This window comes from Pteronotus mesoamericanus, unplaced genomic scaffold (genome assembly GCF_021234165.1).
Source record: "Pteronotus mesoamericanus isolate MK-2021 breed Mesoamerican mustached bat unplaced genomic scaffold, CSHL_Meso_final scaffold_174, whole genome shotgun sequence".
NCBI classification, from domain to species: domain Eukaryota; kingdom Metazoa; phylum Chordata; class Mammalia; order Chiroptera; family Mormoopidae; genus Pteronotus; species Pteronotus mesoamericanus.
Window position 1 is genome coordinate 15,166,126 of NW_026555309.1, and position 18,052 is coordinate 15,184,177.

General features: G+C 37.4%; 1 protein-coding gene across 2 annotated transcripts in view; it reads left to right on the forward strand.

Annotated features, from left to right (window-relative positions):
- Positions 1-1,666: 1,666 nt before the first annotated feature.
- DPY19L4 (dpy-19 like 4) overlaps positions 1,667-18,052 on the forward strand; it is a 68,050-nt gene continuing 51,664 nt past the window's right edge. Inside the window, exons 1-3 of one of the 2 annotated variants that reach the window (XM_054590273.1) lie at positions 1,667-1,812; positions 8,215-8,325; positions 15,550-15,674. In XM_054590273.1, the coding sequence (XP_054446248.1) occupies positions 1,758-1,812; positions 8,215-8,325; positions 15,550-15,674 (291 nt within the window). In that variant the 5' untranslated portion in view covers positions 1,667-1,757. The remainder of the gene's footprint in view (positions 1,813-8,214; positions 8,326-15,549; positions 15,675-18,052) is intronic. The other variant, XM_054590274.1, reaches the window with a different exon arrangement.

The following is an 18,052-nucleotide window of genomic DNA, read 5'->3' on the forward strand; positions in this document are numbered from 1 at the left end:
ACTGAAATGTCAGTTATAATGATTAATGCAAGGCAACATCATGAGCAGTTAGGATTCTGTATTTTTTTAATGAAGTATATATTTTTAATAAAAAGTGGCCTATATCTCTCATATCAAAATTGTACTCTGTTGGGGATAGAATGATCCAGTCTCTTATCCTTGTGTGGAGGTTTTAGAGGTCAAAGGAAGAATGTTTCTACCAGGGAATACAATCATGATTCCACTGACTTCTATCTAAAGACTGAATAATTGTCTCTTCCGTATTTTCATGAGCAGCTATTTCTCCTCTTCAGCCACTACTGTATAGAGCAGGCAAATTTATAATTAAGTCCATCAGTCACCTTTAAGTGATTATGAAGGAACTATATGAGGAATGGACATCACCTCAAGACACTTGACTTGGAAAACAGGGGTCCTCAGTGACCACTGTATTTTTGTTCTCCCTTGAGGTGGGGCTCTTGCAGTAGCTCATCTGATAAGCAGGACACTCTGGTATGTTCTGCTCACGTCAATGGACCCTGTCATATCTTGGAGTTTTCAAGGTCCGTACATTGTTTTATCTGCGTTGAACCCAGGTCTTTTCTGGTCCATGGGTACCCGTCAGTGTTTTTCTTTCTCTCTTTCTTTATTGTTATTTATGCTATTACTCCATGGTATTTCTAACTCGTGTCCAATGTTGCTTGACAGCAAGACATATTTACAAGCAACCAAAGGCATAAAAAGAGTTCCTGGAACTGGTTTACAGTACTGAAAACTGATAGCTTGTTCCCCAAATACCCTAACTTGACAAAGGCGCTATTAGGAGAATTTTGCTGCCTGCTAAGAAGGGGACATCCAGAATTACCCCATGACTTCAGTGAGTTCTTATGCTTTTTTTTCTCTTGCTCTAAAATGGGCATTTTGTCAGTTCCTAAATTTACTTCGAAGTACCGTTAGGGGGAAGGTCCTGGTACATAAGAATGTCATATATAATAAAAGTGAAGACATAAACAGTTTAACAAGTTCAAAGAATGTTCCATTGCTGTGGAATACCTAAAAGCATCCTGCTCCCTGTATAAGCGATAGTATTATTGTTTTTAAAACTATCATGAAATGCAAATACACTTGATCAACAAGTTCGGGTGGTTAAAAACACTAAGCTCCAAGTACAAGCTCCTTTCTTGCAGTGGTCAAGCGGCCTGCTACACCTAAGCTCCCAACCCGCAGTGAGTGTTCTGCCGCGCTCAAAATGCAGAACAAGAGTCCTGAGTTCCGATTTTAGCTCTGACCACCCTAACGACTCACACCTTACTGGACATGTTTCCTTTCTGCAAAATGGGGTGGAGACGGGGGCTGGATCTGGAAGGTGTGCCTGACAATATTCTCTGCCTCCCTGAGTCCAATCACGAAAGTCACGGAAAGCACGCGCGAGCTCCCGCCTTTTTGGTCAGGACGGCGAGGGCGAAGAGCTGCCGCAGGGCCACCAGCCTCCTCCTGCCTGGTGGTGGGGGAAGCAGCCGGAGCGCCGGCCGTGGGCGTGCCCGAGCGTCTCGTCACCTTCGTGCCTGCGCAGGCCCGGGAGCACCAATGTAACTCACCCGCCGCTCCCCGCTCCCGGCACTCTGGTTCCCGGGCCGCCCGGGGGGACGTGGTTGGCGGAGACACCGGAGGGGGGCGTGTCAGGAAGTGGGGGCGCGTCGGCGGCGGGGAGTGGGCCCTCGGTAACCGAGGGGTTCGGCGACGCGGAGGGCGGGAGACTCCCGGCCTCCGCGGAAACGATGGCGGAGGAAGAAGGTGACAGGCCGGGGCCCAGCGCTCCAACTGTCTCCCCAGGTCGCGGGAAAGAGGGGCAGAGGCGCGAGGGGCCCCCCAGGCCTGGGCTGCGGGCGGCCGCGCGGGGCGGGCGGGAAGGAGCGGGGCGGAGAGGGGAGGCTTGGGGAGAAATTCCGAGGGAGCGGAGTGAATGACTGGAAGTTCTGTTGGCGGAGGTGGGAAGCAAAGGTGGAACTTAAAGTTGGGAATCGGGTAGGAAAAGCAAAAGCTGTAGGGGGAGTGGTTGAGAGGGAGGGCTGTGAGCAGAGAATGCGTCGGGTGGGGGACCTAGTTTGTTTGAGAGGGTGGAGGTTTAAGCGCCGAGCGCCTGTTTGAAAGTCACAGTTTACCTAGATGCGCTTCACTCTGAGTACGCTCTTTAGAGGGCTGTGGATCCTGACAGTCACCGATGAGAGGAGTCGCACGCCGAGGGTACAGAAGGAGGCAGCGGTTTGGGATAAACTCGGGAAGGTGGTTTGGGAGGTGATGAACGAGCAGAAGCTGAGAAAGGGCAAGTTCTCGCAGGGCAGGCGGAGATGGCAGAAGTCGGAGGGCTAAGTAGTCGGCGATTAAGAGGCCAGGAGCGCTTTGTGTGCGCAAGTGGGTGAGGCAGAGAAAGCTTTCCGTGCCCCCGCAGGGCAAATGCCAAGAAATTAATTCGTTCAGCAGTATTTACTCATAGAAGATGATAAGTATGAGAGAAAAATGGGGAACTGGAAGGAACTTAGCGAGTGATAGCTATTATAGGGAGAATTCATGGCAAAATAAATCATGATCCCTGTACTAGTTTCAGGAACAGGTATGTATGGTGGTGTCTGAGCAGTTTTCATTTTGGTGGTAAGCATGACTCTTTACCCTATTGAGTGTAGTTTTGAATATGCTCTGTTTAGAATTAAGGCTTATTGAACCAAGAGGGAAAGAAGGGAGTGAAATAATCATATGCATTGTCTTTCTTTTAGTTTCATGTAATATTCTGAAATTAAATTTCTTTTGTTTCATATCAAAAAGAAAAGAATTTGGTGGAAATCAACTTTTAAAAAGTTAACTGTAAGAAGTGTTTTGCTGTTCTGTGACTGCTGTCTGGTCCCTGTGCTCACATGGGCTTCATATTTGCCTTCTCTTCCTTGAGTTTTCAGTGTTAAAACTGATCTAAATTTAAGACATTCTGCCTAAAAGCAGCTTCAAAAACAAAACTATATGTGATTGGTAAGGAAGAATGTAATTCCACTTGTTGCCTTGGTTTCAACTTTGGTTGCAGTATTTTAAAACATTTCTTAATTTTCTTTTCCTTTTGTGACTAATTGCAAATCTGTGCAGGTAGGTTGATAAGCGAGCATGTGTGTTTACGTGAATACTCCCATGCTGAAGTTAAAGCAGCGATTTTCAACTGGTGTGCCGCAAGAATTTTTAAAACATTCAGTACCTGACTATTTAGTCAGGAGCACTGACCTCTTTTCCTTTAGATTGTCAAAAAAAATGACAACAGCCAACCCAACATTAGCTGTCTGGTGTACCTGGATCAAAATTATACCTATTTTTTTCTGTCAGATTGGCAAAAAATTTTTTGGTGCTGCAGAATTTTAGTAATTAGTTTATGTGTGCCAAGAGATGAAAAAGGTTGAAAATCGCTAAGTTAAAGCATAAAAAAATAATCGTGCGTACTAAAAGTCTTTAATATTATACATCATATAAAATAAGAAATTGTTTTAGGATATTATAGTTACACCTAATTAAATAGATATGTAGAACCAATTAAAAAGACCATACCATTTTGTGAAATTGTTATATAAAGTAGAAAATGATTTTTGGTTGTAGAATTACAGATATTTCTAAAACGATTAAATACAAATTATATGAAACATAATGGATTGCAGTTTATTTCAAATATAGTTTCATTCAACACATTTTAAAGTTCCATAAATATGTGGGTCCCTACTGTGGTAGGTTCAGGGATATAATGGTGAAGAATGAATAATTAAATTCTCAGTTATTAAAAACACTAGTAATGACATTTATAGCAAGCATGTCTGTGTGTCAGGCATTCTGAATGTTTACATTTATTTGACACTCAGTACTATTTTTTTCAAAACATATGTTACCTTGTATTCATTGTATGAAAATTAGACTAATTCTGTATCTACAATGTTCTTTAAATCCCTTTTTGCTTATTAACATTCACTTGGATCCTCTTCATTGTCCCAATTTTTTTCTAAGTAAATACAATTTAGGAATCTCATCTTCCCAAAAAATGCCTTCCATGATGCTATAGAGGATCAGGGTGTATATGCTTCCTGAAGGAAATGGTAGAGCAGAGGAAGAAGTGACAACCTTGAATAGAGCAACTTCACTTGGAAATTATTATGTATAAACTGGATAGACATTTGCAAGCCTCTTTGTAAGCCCTACTGTCTCATGTGAAGATCACTGGACGAGAAATAGCAAGTTATTTTTGTGGCTATCTTATCATTTTCATTTAGTTTGACTTTTACTTTGCCATGCTAAAAATATAAAATAATGAAAGGAAACTTGAATTCTATGCTAGAGCTTTTCTATTGGAATTAATAATCTAGTTTGTCCACTGCTTTAGCCTCTGTTACCCACTTACAGAGTCTTGGCTTTGCTTATCAATTATTAAGTTATGGGGCCAATATAAAGAAAGCAGGGTGAAATTTGCATCTAATCAGATTTTTACTTGGTGACAGGTAACAAAATTACTTTTAGGAACCAGGTTGAAGAGATTGGCTAAAATGAATGCTGTATTTCCCAAGTTGTACTTTTTGTTCCCACAATTTAATGTCACTGAAATTGGCATGTCTTTAGATCAGTGCATGCTTTTAATATGGTGATTTTCTCCCCTTGAAAAACTTATTAAATAATATCCTAAAATGTATGGCATTTTAGAATATAGAAAATAAAGCATTATAGATCCTTTATAGTGTATTTATTTGTATGATCTTTATTATAACTAATAGAGATTCTTGAGCAATGACTGTTAAGATTTGTATGTTTCATAAATTATTTTGGAAACTGCAAAATTTTTGTATAAATTGTACTTTTACAAATAAAAATCCATTTATGTGCAAGAAAACTCTTTATTAAAGTCCCTGTAACATGATTTATTTCATATTTATTTTAAAAGGAAAATGATAGCTTTTTGTAAAGAACACTTTATTACGTAAATGCCCCCTTCCCAATTTATCTTTGTTAAATGTATGCTTTCAGACTCTGTCTAATAAAAAAGACCTACCTAACATTGGTCACATTCATTTGTGAACTACCTCAATATATCTGTTAACTTGATATCTGAAATTACCCAATTAAATTTTTTAACTCTAATACTATTAATGTGTTTAACATGCATGTGTAACTACTAAGTAAACTTCCTGTGGTTATTTTTTCCTTGTATGCTTGCTAAATAAAATTAAAAATAATAACTTGCATCTGAAGACTTTATTTGGCTTTATATAAATCTTCATTCTCATTGACCATTACTTACTTTTGCTTTATCCCCTACAAGGGGAAAATTAAAAGGGCATCATGAAGAAGGAATATAATATTTTTTGACTCAGATTTGCATGCAAAAAACATCAAAATTCACAGTATGGCTTTTCTGCTAATGTCATTTTATAATGTATTCAGTGGCTTTGTTACTTGACGTGACTACACAATAAATGGTAGCACAGAAATGGTTAAAAATTGGACTAATCAAAGTTAATAGGCAAAATATACAGTATTTATTCACTATGCCAGTATTCAAAGATATTTTGGCAAACATGAATATACTTTTATGCTATTTTAAAATACATTTATTCATTTTCTACAGTCAAATTAGAGAACAATCCAGATAATCAGCAACAATAGATGATTCATTTCTCCTTTTTTCACTTCTCTCTTTAAGTTTATATTTCATAGCTTAAAGCCATCACTGAAGGACAGAAAAACTGTCCTCTATTTCTCTTAAGGAGGAGTAAGTTCTTGTAGCACCTTATAAACTTGACAGGGTACTCTGTAACTACATAACAACAAAAACTACCTCATGAGATAATTATGAGGAAAAGTAATTACATTTAATATTGTAATTTCCTGTTTAATTTGGGATTTAGTCTACCCGTTTGAAGGTACTTCCTGCATTTTATTTTTTGTATTGGTTATATAAAGGGTAGATAGTCTAATACTGGGGAGTTTTCTGAGATTTCCCAAGTATAGGGATGTTTATAGGTTCAGCCTATTTCTTTTTTTTAAAAAAAAATTATTTTTAGAGAGGGGAAGAGAGGGAAAGAAACATCAATCGGTTGCCCCTTGTACACACCTCATCCAGGGACTGAACCCACAACCCAACCCCGGGGAATGTGCCCTGACTGGGAATTGAACTGGTGACCTTTCACTTTGTGGGATGATGCCCAACCAACTGAGCCACACTGGTCAGGGCTCAGCCTACTTAAACTAATAAGACTATTGAATGATAACGATACCACAGCAGTGTGAAATTCTGCAGAACTTTAAGGATTATTTAAAAAATGGAGCATATGAGTAAGATCATACGGTATTTGTCTTCCTCTGACTGGTCTATTTCATTTAGCATAATATTCTCCAGGTCATCTATGCTATTGCAAAGGGTAAGAGTTCCTTCTTTGTTAGAGCTATGTAGTATTCCATTATATAAATGTACCACATCTTATCTACTCATCTACTTATGGACACTTGGGCTGTTTCCAGATCTTGGCTATTGTAAATAATGCTGCTATGAACATAGTGGTATATACACTCTTTCTGAATGGTGTTCAGGATTTTCAGGATATATTCCCAGAAGTGGGATTGCTGGGTGAAATGGCAGTTTGATTTTTAGTTTTTTGAGGAAACTCTACACAGCTTTCCACAGTGGCTGCATCAGTCCGCATTCCCGCCAGCAGTGCACTAGGGTTCCGTTTTTTTCACATCCTCACCAGCACTTGTTTGTTGATTTGTTGATGGTAGTCATTCTGGCAGGTGTGAGGTGATACCTCATTGTAGTTTTAATATTCATCTCTCTGATGTTTAGTGACATTGTTCATTGTTTTCATATGTCTGTTGGCCAATTTGTATGTCCTCTTTGGAAAAGTGTCTAGCTAGCCCCTTGGCCCACTTTTTTTTATATCCTCACCTGAAGACATGCTTGTTGATTGGAGAGAGAGAAAAAAAACCCCATTGATGTGAGAGAGAAATATTGATGGGTTTTTCTTTTGTATGCACGCTGACTGGGAATTGAACTGCAATTCAGGCATGGGCCCTGACCAGGAATCAAACCCTTGACCTTTTGGTATATGGGATGATGCTCCAAACAATTTAGCCACACTGACAAGGGCACTTTGCCCATTTATAAATTGGGCTATTTGTCTTTTTGGTGTTGAGTCGTATAAGCTCTTTTTTTTTAATAGTTCATTTTCTATTGTATTTTGCTCTGTTACCATTCATGCCCCCCCTTCCACCTCTGCCCGCCCCCTCTCCCCGCCCCACCGCCCACAGTTACCACACAGTTGTCCATGGCCATGAGTTCTTATTCCCTTTTCCTCGATTCCTCTCCTCCCCTAACCCCTCACCACATGTAAGTTCTTTGTATATTTTGGGAATTAACCCCTTATTAGATGTATCATTGATGACTATGTTCTCTCATACAGTGGGTTTTATTTTCATTTTGTTGGTTTCTTTTGCTCTGTAGAGCTTTTTAGTTTGATATAGTCCCATTTTTTCATTTTTTCCTTTGTTTCCCATGCCTAGTATGATGTGGAATCTAATGAACAAAATAAACTGATGAACAAAATAAAACCAGAGGCATGGATATGTGGAACAGACTGACAGATCTCAGAGGGGAGGACAGTGTGAGAGGGGAAGACATTAGCCAAAGAACATACATGCGTATAGGCATAGCCCATGGACACAGGCGACAATGTGGTGAGGGCTGGGGGTGGGGGATAGGTGGAGGGGACCGATGGAGGGAAAATGGGGGCCGCTGTAATAGCGTTAACAATTAAAAGATAGTTATATGATGCATGTATTTTATATTTTGATTTAAAAAATTGTTAATCCATGAATTCTGCATGTAACTAGTAGGTAACTAGAATAATAAGCTAATTTATTACATAACAGTTTGTTTTTTTCAATCATTACAGAAAGAACTTACTAATTTTGGGAGATTAGTGTCATCTCAGGAGAAGAGCTCATTAGTTTATCCACAGGGCTCTGAAAGCACAAGCTGGAGGCAGAACCTATATTGCCTTTTTGTTTGCAGGAAAGATGGCTTTGTGGCGAGTGCCAAAATAGTTAAAAAGTTATCTTGGGTACTGATCGGTCTTTGTGTGACTTTTGCCTTAGTATAATAAAAGTTAATCATTTGGGATAAAGGCAGTAATTTGATACATGTTGCAATAACTTTTCAAATATTTTAAGGGCCAACTATAGAACTGCGCCAAAGAAAAAGACCAAAGTCTTCAGAAAATAAAGAAGCTGCCAAAGAAGAGAAAATTGATGATACTTCACTTCCTGAAAGAGCTCCAAAATGTAAGTTGGATAGATTGGGTGGAGTTTTAATGGTACTGCAAAAATACAGTTGTGTTAGGCGATATATTTTATATTAACATTTTAAATGTATGAACATATTTCCTAATTAAGATGTGGTGATACCAGTTGATTTTCATTAGATTTTACTGTAGAACCTCTCAATCTCTCTCATTTACAACACTTATTTATGATTAATACTACACGTGTGACTGCAGGTTGGCTGGTGGAGCTTTATGTGTCACAAGGGAACAGCCCCTGAATGGGACATGTGTTTCTTGAGGCCAAGGAGAAAAGCAGGAGAGCAGGCAGAGTCATGTAGTGCCTCTTTTTTTAATCAAGTGTTTTTTTTTTTAATGAAAGAATATTTTAAATACACTACAGAATCTTGATTTTTTTTAAACTTAAAAAAATTTTTTTAATTGATCTTATAGAGGAGGGGGAGGGAGAGAGAGAGAGAAACAACTTGTACCACACTCATCCATGCACTCATTGGCTGATTCTTGTATGTACCTTGACCAGGAATCGAACCCGTAACCTTGATACATTGGGATAATGCTCCAACCAACTGAGCTACCTGGCCAGGACCATGCAGTGCCTCTTAAAGTTTCTGCCAGACCGGCACACCAACACTTGTATTCATAGTCTATTGGCCCAAGCAGGTCATATAATCAGTTCAGAAAATGGAATGGAGAATTATACTCTGACTACAGGGAAGCATGGCAAGTCACAAGGTGGTGGGCAGAGATGAGTAATCCTTTTATAGGAAAGGACAATGATAGCAATCTAGCACATTCTGTCTTTTTGGTCATAAATATTTCCTTCTCTCTCTCAGACGAGGTACATTCGTCACCCTTGCTACTCCAAGGAAAGCACTCAATCTCAAGTTATAGTATCAGTCTTGAAGCTCAAGGCCTTCTTATCTATATCAGGGTTTGCTATGACTCATTCTGATCCAGCAACCTATTAAAGTAACAAGTTACCAGCTCTTTGTCATGGATCCCCAAGACCACCTCCATGTTCTGAGATTAGTAGAACTCATAGGTATCAGAATAGAGTCATTCACATCTATGATTATTAACACAGATGTGATTTATTACAGTGAACCAATACAAAACAAAATCAGCAAGAGAAAAGGCTTATGTGCTGGAGTCTGCAAGGAACTCAGCGCAAGCTTCCAAGACTCCTCTCCAAATAGAGACACACAGGACGTACTTAATTCTTTCAGCTTTTCACATTTTACTGTTGGTAATTTTGTCTACCAGAGAAGCTCATTAGTGACTCTGCTCAGGGTTTTTATTGGCAGCTGGTCATTTACCTTCTGCCTACTACATACCAAAATTCTAGACTCTGAGAAGAAAAGCAGTAGCATGAACCACATTGTGCAGAGTAAACCACTCTTATCAGTTAGTGAATGGTAGGAACCCTCCTGAAATCCAAGTTGCCAAATGCCAACCAAGAGCCTACCTTGAAAGCAGGCCTTTCTTTTCTTTCCTTTTTTTAAAGTTATGGTGATCTCTTTAAAAAATTTTTTTTGTTTTCTTTTTAATCTTCACCTGAGTATATGTTATTGATTGGTTGCCTCTGATACATGCCCTGGCCAGGGATCAAACCTGCAACCTAGGTCTGTGCCCTGGCCAGGGATCCAACCTGCAGCCTTTTGGTGTATGGAGCAATGTTCCAGCCAACTGAGCCACCCAGCCCGGGCAAGCAGGCCTTTCTTAGCAAAGCAGTTGCAGGCCTGCTTTGTCATTCTTTTCTGCTCATGCCCCCTTTCCCATTTCATGTTGTTGGACTGGGACAGGATGACCATAATAAATCCTTTCATTCAGAAGGAGGAAGAGGGGAATGCATATCAGCCAGTTGTCCACAGCAATTCTGAAATCCTACTAGGCAAATATGAGGTCTCCTTCCTGGGAGGTAGGGACTGTTTCTTGATTAGGCCCCAACTGTTTTCCCTGGGAGCAGTTTCACAGTTTATTGTTCTCTGTGGCTCCACTCTTTAGAGCGTCTTCCTTTTCCATTATCTTCCTGAACTGTACGTATCTGAAGATGGCTTTGGAGAATATGCCATCAAGAGTTGAAGAGCTTTCTCAAACTGCTTCCTGCCCCTACAGAGTTGAGGGACCATTTGTATATATTTTCTTAAATAAGATAAAGGCAATAAATCATCTACAGATTTAATTCCGGGGCTAGCAGGGAGAAAACTTTTTTGGAAGCTGGAAAAATAATAATCCATATTATGTAGTAACAAAACATTTTATAAAACTTTCCTCTGAATAGTTGGCTTAATACTAACTTCTTATTATTTTAGGTAACAATGTTGCAAGATACAATGTTTTTAAAGTGTCTTGTTTATCAGCTGCATTTGATCACAGGAAAGGGATGAATTTAGAATAGACTTGACCTATTTACAAGCAGGAATGAAAAGAAAAGTTAGAGAATCTAAAATTTTGGAGACTCATAGTATTGAAATTGGAACTGTATGTCTTTTTTAACCAGTAAAAAAAAATAAAAGTGGGAAATACTTGGAGTAACAAAGGCTGTGTAAGATGAATTACCAGCACAATGACCAAATCAAGGGCATGGCTTTCACACAGTTTATTCAAGTGTATGAATAATAAGTTGGATAAAATGCTCAGGGAAAAAGAACAGAAGGCATGGTCCCACAGAAGCTTGATAAACTCAAAATACATGTAGTTAAATGCTTGAGAGAAGCATATGTAGAAAAAAATTGTGGGTATAGTTATTGGAATATGAAGCTGACTAGAATCAGATAAATAAAAACAGAGTTTTTCTTTTATTTGCAAAAAGGAGTGATTTATTTTTTTTTAAATCAAGGGTAATTGACATACAGTAACATGCACAGAATCTTAGGCACTTAATAAAATGAGATCTGACCCTTGAATACAGCTGAAAAAAGATACAGAACACTTCTATTTATCCCAGAAAGTTCCTTTGTATCTTTTTCCAGTAGGTTTCCTCTGTAACCCCCAAGACAACCACTCTTCTGATATTTTTCAATATTCATTAACGTTGCATGTCTATAATTTCACATAAATGGAATTATATGACATGTATACTTTTTTTGTGTGTCTGGATTCTTTCACTTAGCTTAATATGTTAACCTGTATAATGATTTTGAGATTCATTCATATTGCTATAAATGCCTATCTCTTCTCTTTTTCTTGCACATTTGAGTAGTTTCCAATATTAATTTAGTATGAAAAACACTGCTGTGAACATATAATCTTTTTGTGGGCATCTGTTTTTATATCTCTTTCAGGGGTGTCTAACCTTTTGGCATCTCTGGGCCACACTGGAAGAAGAGTTGTCTTGGGCCACACATTAAATTCACAAACACTAACAAAAACTTATGAACAAAAAAAGGTTTTAAGTAAATTTACGATTTTGTGTTCTGCCGTATTCATAGCCATCCTGGACCGCATGCGGGCCGTGGGTTGGACACACCTGCAAGTTAAGTAAACACCTAGGAGAGTTGTCAGCTGAGATTTTGAGTGACACATACTGTCAAAAGAACTGCCAGCCTAGATGAAAAAAGACACGGCTATTCAGGTCCTAAAATGATATATAAGTCCCTTACTTTCTTCATTCAGGAAGCAGGCACTCAGGGAAGTATCTTTGTTGAGAAGGAGAGAGTGTGTTTGGCATTTGGGAGGGACGTGAATGTCTGTGATTAATGAGGCAGACCCTGGTGGTATTGCTCCCAAAAATTTGCTCCCAACCCTAAAAGTGGATTATACATTCCTTCCCATTGCCATGTGATTTGGAGTGTCTCAAGCAGATAGTATTTTCCTACCCCGTTGTCAGGCTTATCAGTGAGAGTTGTCTGGGCTGAGAAAGAGTGTGAGGGGAAGTAGGAATGTACTAGTCCTGACCAGAAACTGTTAGAGGCACTGTATGATTCTGCCTGTTTTCCTCTTTTCCTCTGTCATGAGAACAATGTGTCCCAAATAAGGACTGACCCCAGTTTGGAACTCTGAAGAAGTTACAAGTAGAAGAGGCACAACAAATTTGAAGTCTTGGAAATGGGTGGAAAATTACCACTGACCTGAAACCTATAAGTAACAAGAGTGAAAAAGAAACCTTTGTTCTCTAAGCCACTGACAGTTTGGGGTCACTTTTTTTTAATCACAGTAAAGCTTAACTAATGGAGTGATCATTTAACACATTTGGGAAAAAAACAGGTTAAGAAAGAACATTAAACAATCCAGATATAACTACTATGAAATAGTATTTTAACTATGACTGCAAAAATGTGTTTAGGATAGAAAATGTGGAAAATAGAGAAACATATAATAAAAAGTATATGAATAACATGTATAAGGGACACATAGACGTGGACTACAGGGTGGAGATTGTGGGAGTGGGGAGAAGGGCGGGGCAGGGTAGAGCAACGGGGGGGAAAATCAGTACAACTGTATTTGAACAATAAAATTTTAAAAAATAAATAAATGAATGAATAATTCCAATAGATATAAGTACTCTTAAAATTTTGGTATTACTGATATTTTTTTAATATGCTTTTATGTTTTGTAAAATTGAATCCTACATATCTTTTCTTAACATGTCATTAGCTTTTTCTTGTGCTTTAAATATTACTTAACTATGCCCTATATTATTGACATTGATATTTATGTAGTGTTCTTTTTCTTTTCTTTTTTTTGTGCATGATCAACATTTTACAAATGAAGGTACTAGAGTACACAGAAATTATCTGGTTAGGATGGTTTATGAATAACGTAACTGAATTAGAAGTCAGATTGTTTACTTTTCAGTTTTCCAATTAAAATGATAATTTTTAAGGCAATAATTTGCAGGGCCAGAGCTCTTTATTTTCTCTAAACTATACACACTTATGTTGAACACTGATAACTTGATTCTATCTTTTACTCTTTACAAAAAACTTTCAGAAAAAAATATTTAGTATTAATGTAAGGCATTTAAATAGAGATGTTCCTCAGCTTACAATGAGGTTATATCCCGTAAACCCATCTTAAGTTGAAAATATCATAACTAGAAAATGCATTTAATACTATACTGTAGAGTATCAGTTGTTTACCCTCACGAACATGTGCCTGACTGGGAGCTGTGGCTCTCTTGCTACTGCCCAATGTAGCAAGAGAATCTTGTACCACATAACTGTAGCCCTGGAAAAGATCACATACAAAATTTGAAGTGTGGTTTCTACGGAATGCATATCACCATTTTAAAGTCAAGAAATTGTAGGTAGAAACATTATAAGAAAGGGAGTGTCCATATAAGATTTGGTTGACTATATATATATATATATTAAAGATTTTATTTATTTATTTTTAGAGAAAGGGGAAGGGAGAAAAAGAGAGAGAAACATCAATGTGTGGTTGCCTCTAGTGTGCCCCCATCCAGGGACCTGGCCTGCAGCCCAGGCATGTGCCCCTGACTGGGAATCGAACCAGCGACCTGTTGGTTTGCAGGCCAGTGCTCAATCCACTGATCCACACCAGCCAGGGCTGAATATATATTTTCTAATAGCACTTGATAATTAGGATAGCTTTGCTATTGTGTAAGACTTAATGAAAGAAAAAACAGGAGAAGATCCATGTTTAGAAACTTTGAAGAACTTTTGCCAGACTGCCACCACAAATAAGTTTTCTTATTGTTTTTTCCTGAGCTCTTACTATCTGCCAGGCCAGATGCTTTACACATGCTATTGGGAACAGTAATTTTAAAACAATTTTATTATATGAATAATATAATAAATTTTATTAATTTTATAAAATATAAATTATAAATAAAATTTTAATTTTATAAAAATAAATTATAAATAAAATTTTAATTTTATTTATGTGGTAGTGTTTTTCAAGCATTTTGAATATAATTCCTATTAATTTAGTGATACCTAACTAGTCTTTAATGTCTCTTGTATACTGTACAAACTAACACTTCTAAAATAATGTCTTAAAAATAGCTAAGATTTTAGTTTAGCTAAACTAATAAGTAAACAAGTTGATTTTTATAAACTCTCAGTCATTCAGTAACAGAACACTGGGCTTTGGGCCCTTAGGCCCATGTTTATATTTAATACCTATAGCAAGACCAAATCCTCCTGTATGTAAAAAACCAAATGTTTTTTGTCATTTCATCAAGAATTTGTTACGTATACAAAGCAGTTGTATATAATGTTTTAAACATATAATCATCAAAAGTCATTGAGTTGTACATTTTAAATGGCTATAGTTTGTAGTATGTAAATTCTTCCTTAATAAAGAAAAAATTCTTTGATAAGGAAAAAAAATCAGTAGTAATTCTGAATGAACCTATTTCTCTTTACCTTTTTTTTTAAAAAAGAAATTATTTATTTATTTTTAGATAGATGGGAAGGAAGGGAGAAAGAAAAGGAGAGAAACATCGATGTATGAGAGACACTTCGATCAGTTGCCTCTCACACACCCTCAACTGGGGACCCGGCCCTCAACGCAGGCATGTGCCCTGACTGGGAATCAAACCAGCGACCTTTCAGTTCACAGGCCAGCACTCAGTCCACTGAACCACACCAGCCAGGGCCTGTTTTTCTTTAGATATTTGGTAGTACATTCCATTTACTCCTCTTTTAAATGAATAGACTTTAACTTTAAAAATATGTTCCATTTAAAGAAGAAATGAGCAGACAGTACATAGTTCTAATGTCACCGCCCCCCACCACACACAGAGAGTTTTTATTATTTAATATTAGTATTATGATATTGTTATAATTTGTTACAATTGTTACAGTTGTTATAATTGTTACAATTAATGAACCAATATTGATACATTATTTTAAACTAAAGTCCATATTTTATTCAGATTTCTTTAGTTTTAACTTAATGTCCTTTTCCTGGTCCAGGATCTCATTCAGGATACTATACAACATTTAGTTGTCATGTCTCCTTAGACTTTTCTTGACTGTAACAGTTCCTCAGGCTCTCCTTGTATTTAAGGACCTTCGTAGTTTGAGGAGGAGTGGTCAGCTATCTTGCAGGATGCCGCTCTGTTGGAGTTTGTCTGCTGCTTTCCCCAGAAACTTAGACTATGGGTTTTGGGGAGGAAGACCACAGAGTTAGAATGAAATTTTCAATATGTCATATCAAGACTACATACCACCTTTGGATTACTTTTTCTTTTTTAATAGAAGGTTTTAAATATAAATATCACCTGCATCTGATTCCTTTTAATATGCTTTTTCAGATGTATTATTTCATCGCTTTGCAAAGATTTTCATTGGCTGTCTTGCTGCAGTTACTAGTGGAATGATGTATGCTCTCTATTTGTCAGCATACCATGAGCGGAAATTCTGGTTTTCCAACAGGCAGGTAAGAAGAAAGATTTTTGAGCATATGAAAGTCATTTTAGTATTTAATATTAATTTAAATAATGTGCTTTCCAAGGAGCCAAAATCTGTGTTTGATAAATATGACAAGCGCTTTCTCATTTACAGCCATTAGAAACAAAATGGTATAAAAACTGTTTTGGGAACACTTACAGTTTGAACTTTGAGAATTTTAATAGAATATATGTTAAGGCAATAGAATAACGACTATGAGGGTGCTTTCCTTTGTGCAATGAATTTATCAGGGACTTTTGGTGACAGCAAAATGATACGGAGTTTAGTTTGCTTTTTAATCTTCAGAAACAATCTGTGAAAATTTCAACATCAAAATATAGAAGGTCTAGCACAAATAATGCCCTTTTTTATTATACAAAAATCTTTTATTATAACTTCATAAACATGTAATTCCATAACATAACTATCACACTCAAGCATACCATATGACATTTTCGGTGAAATGTTCAAATTATTGCCCATATTGTGCAAGACATTCATGTACCCTACCAACCACACTCACTGATGTTACTTCTGCTGGACCCTGTATTTTTAGATTACATAATTAGAATGGGAGAGGGGCAGGGATGATTAACAAGCAAAATAGTATTTATTAAAATGTTACCTTGACCTTGCCAGGTAGGTCAGTTGATTAGAGCATCATCCCGATATGCAAGATTGTGGGTTTCATCAGGGCACATACAAAACTCAACCAATGAATACATAAATAAGTGGAACAACAAATTGATGTCTCTCTCTCTCCCTCCCTCTCTCTCTCTCTCCTTCTCCCCCTCCCTTCCTCTTCATCTCCCCCTCCCTCCCTTTCTCTGAAGTCAATAAATAAAAGCTTATAAAAAAAGATGTTGCGTCATATTAGCATGTTAAATGTTTGGTTTTAAATCATTGTATGCTCCACACAGACTCTTTAGTCACTGTAATTCATAATTCATCTGGGCTTTGATAAGTTTGTTTTCAACTTTCCTTCATAAGCATATATATCTGTATTACATGGTGGCAAAGTTCATGGCATTACCACTTGGCTCTGAAGGCTTCTTGTTTTAGCCCAAATTGTTTTGCTCTTCTTCTTTTTGAGCAAGTAATCAGCTGATTAATGTTTTTAAGCCATTGATTTACCCAGTACGACCAAAACATTTAACTGAAAAATTACCTGTGTTGGACAGAATTTATTATTGAATACTATGGCATATTCTATTTCCTTAAAAATGTTATGCAGATTAACTATTAGTAGTTCTCAGTAGTGAATGTACAATAGAATCATCTGGGAGCTTTCGAAAAATAATTCCCTCGTGGATTTGTAAGTGGAGATGAGGCGGCAGGGAGTGTTTGGGATCAGTATTGAACTAAATATTTCTAAGCAATTCCGTGTGTAGGCAGCATTGAGAACAGCTAGAGGTTTGAAAACATAGAGGGAGATGCAAGTCACTCTCGAGTTGTCCCACCTCCACTTGGACACACACTTTTTGCTTCTGTCTCAGCTGTGCCTGTGCCCTTGCCTCTTTCTTTTTCTCTACCAGAATAAACTTACTTTATTCTCATGCACAAACATACACACACAAAAGAAAGAAGGAAGGGAAGGAAAAGGGGAAGGGGAAAGAAAGGGAGACAAAGAAAAATACAGAGGGCATTCATCAAGAACCTTGTTTTTAAAGCACTGTGTGTGAGCCAGGAGCACTGGTATCATCTAGGAGCTTGTTCAGAATTGCAGACTCTCAGCGCTGTTTAATGATCAGAATTTACATTTCAATAAGATCTATAGGAGTTTCTTATGCACATTAAATTTGAGAAGCACTGATTAAGAGTTTACATCTTTGAGATCTTAGAAACAAATCTGTCTTCATTCATAAATCATCTTAAGGAAATTTATTTAGATTAATATAGTCTAAATGAGAAAAAAAGGGTTCACTGGTCATGGTGCATAATATATACTGAAACTCTGAAAAGCCTTGCAAAGAAACCCACTTAACTTTGTTTAATATAGACTTTCGTACAATTTCTCTAACTGTAGAACTCTTTTTAGGTAACATCCATTTATATCTTAGGAAGTTCTAGTGATCAAACTTTGGGGAAACTGCTCTTGTAGCTTTTGTTTTGGTATTAATTTATAAGTATTATCCATGAAAATAAATAAATTGTATTCCATCTCCCCAACCTCCTCCCCTTTGGCAACCATCCTTTTGTTCTCTGTCTCTGGGTCTGTTTCTGTTTATCATTTATTTTTTTTAGATTCCACAAATAAGCTAAATCATACAGTATTTGTCTTTCTCTTTCTGACTTATTTTACTTAGCATAGCACTCTAGATTCATTTATGTCCACTTTCCATAGACGTGGACTCTGTAGGCTGTGTG